The following is a 5685-nucleotide window of genomic DNA, read 5'->3' on the forward strand; positions in this document are numbered from 1 at the left end:
GGAGCCCAAAGAGCAACAGAGGAGGAGTTTATAAACTTCATGAAAGAAGTATCCCCTGAAATAGTTAACAAATATGCACCCCAAGGGATCGATTGGCAGTTTATACCTCCATGTTCTCCACACATGGGCGGACTTTGGGAATCAGCAGTAAAAAGCTTTAAGTCCCATTTAAAGAAAACGGCTGGTAATCATAAATTCAATTATGAGGAGTTTACTACACTACTCACTCGTATCGAAGCCGTATTAAATTCAAGACCCATATCACCCCTCTCGCAAGATCCCTCCGATTTCACAGCTCTTACACCAGGTCATTTCCTCAGAGGAGCTCCTCTTCTCGCCATACCTGAGACAGAAGGAGACTCACTCACTTTAATAAATCGATGGGAAAGAATCAAGATTCTCCATCACGAATTCAGCCACAGATGGAAGGAAGACTATCTCAAGGATCTCCATAAGAGATATCGATGGAAAACGGCCCAGAAGGAAGCCAATGCAGGAGAATGCGTCATCATACAGGACGAATGCCTTCCTCCAACAGAATGGCGACTAGGCCGCATTGAAAAGGTTCATCGAGGATCAGATGGTCACATACGAGTAGTCGATGTTCGAACACAAACCGGCATATTAACTCGACCAGTCACTAAACTGTGTTTTCTTCCAAACAGCGAAGAACAACTTCAACCAAAACCGCAAAATAACTCGCAAAATTAATCGAAAAATAATAAATCAATTCCGCTAATTCGAAATTAACCCGCTTTATAATCCGTACACAACAAATAAATTCAAACAAGCGCGTTGAAGATCAACGTATTATACATATACATATGTATAGATATGTAGCTACAACAACTACATTCTAATATTATAAACAAAATCAATTTAATACAATTTTATATTCCCATAGAAATGGACGTAGAGGAGACCCAAACCACCTCCAACACCATAAGGTCCGAAATCGCTATACCCAAAGCGTCGGCTGCACCCGTTGCCGCTCCAAGGACCAGGGTTATGCGACCACCGCCATCCACCGAAGCAGTCAGGGAGATGAGGGAAGAGCAGCTATTGGAGCCACAGGGGCCTCCATGTTGCAGCCTGTGCCATCGCCCACACGCCCTGAAACGATGCACCATTTTTAAGAGCATGAAGCCCGCTCAAAGAAAAAAGGTTGCAAGAGCCCATGGGCATTTCATGACCTGCCTGGCAGATGACCACGCCACCATAGAGTGCTGGGCCGACGGCGCCTGTCAATATTGCCAGAGGCCCCATCACACTCTATTTCATCGTTTTCCCCGTCGAGCCAATCCGTCGGAAAGTAGCACCAACACCCGTAAGGGACTACGCAGCGATGCTATCCGGCGACGACGAAGCAGCCAATCAACCACAACACGTACACGGCCATCTCCGCCACGCCACGCTCATCGTCAGCAACAACGACGCTCAACAGGGTTGAGCGCTGTACTAAACACATTGCAACAGCTGCAGAGGCTCCTAGCCGATTAACTCGCCTAGGGGGGCCGGGATGTTCACATGAGCTATGAACTTCAACATCTCACATCGCATCAACTCCCGTCATATCACATCACATGACGTCACGTCACAACACCTCATCACCCAACATTTCACAGCATACACCAATACACACACACGCATCAAACACAGTACTTAACACCGATCATTACTACAACACTTCAACACAACAACCACACGATTATCAACGAGACGACTCGTAATCAGCATCTATTCACCACCCAAACCTTCAAAAGGAATTGATCCGACCGGGATCGGCCTCTTACCGTTTGCATCCGTGAAGCAAAGCAGTCGTCCGTGACATTTAGTTTTTCATTTTTTAACCGCAATTTTTTTCTTATTAAAACCGCCAAGTGACGGGAGTGAAGTGAATCACCAAGTTCGCCAACCGTGTGCAGCAGTAGGTTCCGCAGAACATCACAATAAAATATACGCATAGAGTATATATACATATATACATAAATTTTGGAGTTAAATAAATTTTATAACGAGTGGGAAAGTGCGTTTTATTTTCGATCTCATACGTATACTATACCACGTAAGTATACTAGTGGCATACGTTACTAGAGATGTATATAAAACCTGATTGAAAAAGACTGTCGATAACAAATATTAAATTATCTTTAACGCAGTAAAAAAGATGAATTACCAATAAAAATAAAAATAAAATGTTGTATTTGAAATACTATAGAGCTAAAATTTATGAAATTGATTTTCTTTTTCTTTTACCTGATTGAGTTTTGTATAAAACATAAACACCAACAATCGGTTATTATCTGTGATGATCTCTATAAGTGAATTGTCAATACATTCAAAATTGAAAACAAAGGTAAGTGAACGTTAAATTAAATATTTGCTGTTATATTCTTTTACTTGTATATAGTTAACTGGCACATTTCCAGAATCATTGCGCACGTCAAAAGAGCAAATTGAATGCTACTTAGCATTTCTAGAGCTTCACCCTGAAATGAAGCTCCACAAAAACGATCCCACGCGACCCAAAAGGTTAGAAGAGCTGTGGATCGAGCTTGCTCAGCAGCTAAACGCTTTAAAAGGTCCATCACGTTCGCCTACCAAATGGAAGGAGGTAAATCTTTACATATAAACTTATATTTATATCTATATATATATATATATTTCAATTGTAATAAATATATTGTTTATTTTACAGTGTTTAAACCATTGGAGAAACAAGATTCGCTCAAGGGCAAGAAAGGCGAAAGTAAATAAAATATTAACAGGTTGAGGACCAATGCAGGAAATTCAATCCTCCGAGTTTGAAGAGCGGGCTATGGTAACACTGGGGAGGACCGTGGTTGATGGACAGCCTGATGTCACAACTATTGGAGTAAAGGTATGATTAAATAAAATATTTGCGTATAATATGTTTATAAACATATTTTTTATTAGTAAATAAAATGGAATGATATTTTCTTTTTTCGTTTAGAATGAAATTATAATCAATATAGATCCGCAGAGTCCGAGAAGCGAGACGCCATCAACTTCACGTTCTCGAAGGCAGACTTCACAGGAAATGTTTGCTGACATGATGGCTCCGATGAAAAGGAGGAGCGAAGAAGAGGCAAAATTTAGAGAGACATCGCAACAATGCTTCCAAAATGTTGCGGAGCCTTTAAACAATATGGCAAGTGCTATTTTAAAGCTGTCGGAAGCTGTTTAAAAAAAAATTTAAAAATAAATGTTTAAGTTAAATTGTTTTTAAGTTCCTATGAATGTTTATTGTGTACATACACACAAAAGAATATGTTTAAGTTAAATTATTTTTAAGTTCCTATTAATGTTTATTATGCACATACATATAAAAGAAGACTGAATAAATGAACTTATTAATTTTTTATGAAAATATAAATGAAAGATTTTTTTGTGAAGATAATTATTTACAAAGATTATGTGAGAAAATTTAAGCAGTTACGTCGTGCATTTATTCCTGCAGTGTAATACTGATTTGTTTGAGCTGGAGAATTATCATGAAAGAAAGAGTCCTCAAAGTTTTCAATGTCGATTTCATCGAAGTTGTGGAAAATTGAGCAAGTATAAACTAAGAACGCGGCGGTGTATACCTCAGTACTCGCTCTTTAGATAAGCAACGGAAACGAGATTTTAAAACACCAAAGGCCCTTTCAATTATGTTCCTGGCCTTTATATGGATTCTGTTATAAAGAACTTCATTTGGTGCAGATGGGTTTGATATAGGAGTCAAAAGCCATGGCTCTAGTGGAGACCTGAGTCGCCTAAAAGCCACTTAAATGAACCAGAAACATGTTCCCTTAATAGTTTTATTCTGGCCGGCGATGTTCTTCAAAGTCATGGCATGAGCCAGGAAAACGAGCATTTAAATGGCGAAAAATACGTTTGTCCTCACAAATCTACTCATATATACATATATTAATTATATTAAATTAATATTTCAACCTACCACTTCTACGTTAATACTGTAGTAACCCTTTCGGGTCATGTATTCATGCGGAATAACGCTAGACGACGAAGACGGTGCAATGCAACATGGGTGCAGTCAATAGCACCAATCACTCCTTTTATTCCAAACTTGTTATGGAAACTAGAAATATTTTTATGGTTTAATATATTTGTTTTAATTTAACTCACATATATATACTTTACTCAATTTTAATTGTGTTGTAGTGCTCTGTTGCGTTTGGGAAGCTTATTTCCACATTTTTGTGTTCCAACACAAGTTTGAATATATGCCTTATACTTCGGAATATACTAGGTTGACTCACGGCAGATAAATGGCTAAATTTGAAAAAAATATAGCACTGAAACGAACTAGAAATAGTACACCAATGTATAGTAAAAAATTTTAATTTAAAAGCATGAACACTCACCCGAATCTCAAAAGGAATAACAGACTTTCGGAAACGATTATAGTGAGGTTTCAAATCCTGCATAAGGTCCCAACACAACGATCTCGGAAAACGAAAATATTTTCTAAATATTCTTTCCTCCAATGAAAATAGATCCTCACTATTCCATAAGTGCGCCAAATTCCTCCTGTTTGCATTTCTAATTGAAAGAAATTAATAATATCTTTATATTCATTGTTATTAAACAATACTTACCTTTCTTCATCTTCATAAGTTTGTAAAATTAACAAAAAAGCTGCGACTTCTTCGTCCATTGCTTGTTTTCTCTTTTCTTAATACGTTTGTGACCTGCTTATTACCAGCTGACAAAATTTGAGATATTGTTAGATTAGGGAGAGATTAGAGATTAAAGACTAGAGACTGTATTGTGAATAGTAACTAGTCTCAAATTGAGACTTTACCTCAAAAGACGTATGTATCCGATGTGTGGGTCTTGTGCGTGTACCTGTGCTTGGTTTTCTTGCTTCTCCAGTTCTCCACTCCTTTTGTTGCTGGTGTTGTAGCTTGTATGTTTTGTATGACTTTCACTTTTTATATGTACTATATATATGTATATAGCAAGTGTGAATTATTCTTTTACTCTGCTCTCTCTCACTTCACCGCACTTTTTTTACCCCAATTTTTCGTTATTATTATTTTTTTTTTCTGCTTGTGGGTTATATTTCAACTCAGGTGACAGACCTTACATACTATACATATTTTTAAATAGCCATAACTTTTGTAGAAATTGACTTTTGGGGACCTTGTTTTTAAATTATTGTTTTTAAATGAACTTTTCGAAAAAGTACACGAAAAAGATTTAACACGATCAATTATATAAAATAATCGGTTTTTTTTTAAGTAAAATCGTCATTTTTTGGAAGTTCGCCATTTTTTTTCCCCCCCTCAAAAAAAAACTTCAATTAATTTGACAACTATTATTTTTTTTCCCAAAAATCCCGTTTTTTGTGCTTTTCCCCCAATTTTTTTTCAAAATTGACTTTTTTATTCGATTCCTTGTTCAATTTTACATAAGAACCAGTGTTCAAAAGTATGGGACTCTGATCCAATAAACAGCAAAAAAAATGCAAAGTTGTCGCTATACGGCGCAGTCTGTTCGCTTAGAACAGTGTTTCCCAAAGTGGGCGATAACGCCCCCTTGTGGGCGCTGCAGGTGTCAAGGAGGGCGGTAAGAAACCCAGAAAGAAAATGGGGGCGTTGTGTAGAGGCCTGGGGGGTTATTTGTAATTTTATTTAGCTAGCAGGCCTCTTAGAC

At 37.5% G+C, this 5685-nt stretch overlaps 1 protein-coding gene across 1 annotated transcript; it reads left to right on the top strand.

Moving 5' to 3' along the window:
- The first annotated feature begins 838 nt into the window (after positions 1 to 838).
- On the top strand, positions 839 to 1500 carry LOC120780447. The gene has a single exon (XM_040112721.1). It carries the CDS (start codon positions 907 to 909, stop codon positions 1498 to 1500), a length of 594 nt encoding a protein of 197 aa, XP_039968655.1. The 5' UTR covers positions 839 to 906.
- The last annotated feature ends 4185 nt before the right edge of the window (positions 1501 to 5685 follow it).

Source organism: Bactrocera tryoni, unplaced genomic scaffold (genome assembly GCF_016617805.1).
Source record: "Bactrocera tryoni isolate S06 unplaced genomic scaffold, CSIRO_BtryS06_freeze2 scaffold_25, whole genome shotgun sequence".
Taxonomy (NCBI): domain Eukaryota; kingdom Metazoa; phylum Arthropoda; class Insecta; order Diptera; family Tephritidae; genus Bactrocera; species Bactrocera tryoni.

Coding starts and splice junctions, on each gene's coding strand:
- LOC120780447 (XM_040112721.1), top strand. CDS start 907: ATGGACGTAGAGGAGACCCAAACCACCTCCAACACCATAAGGTCCGAA.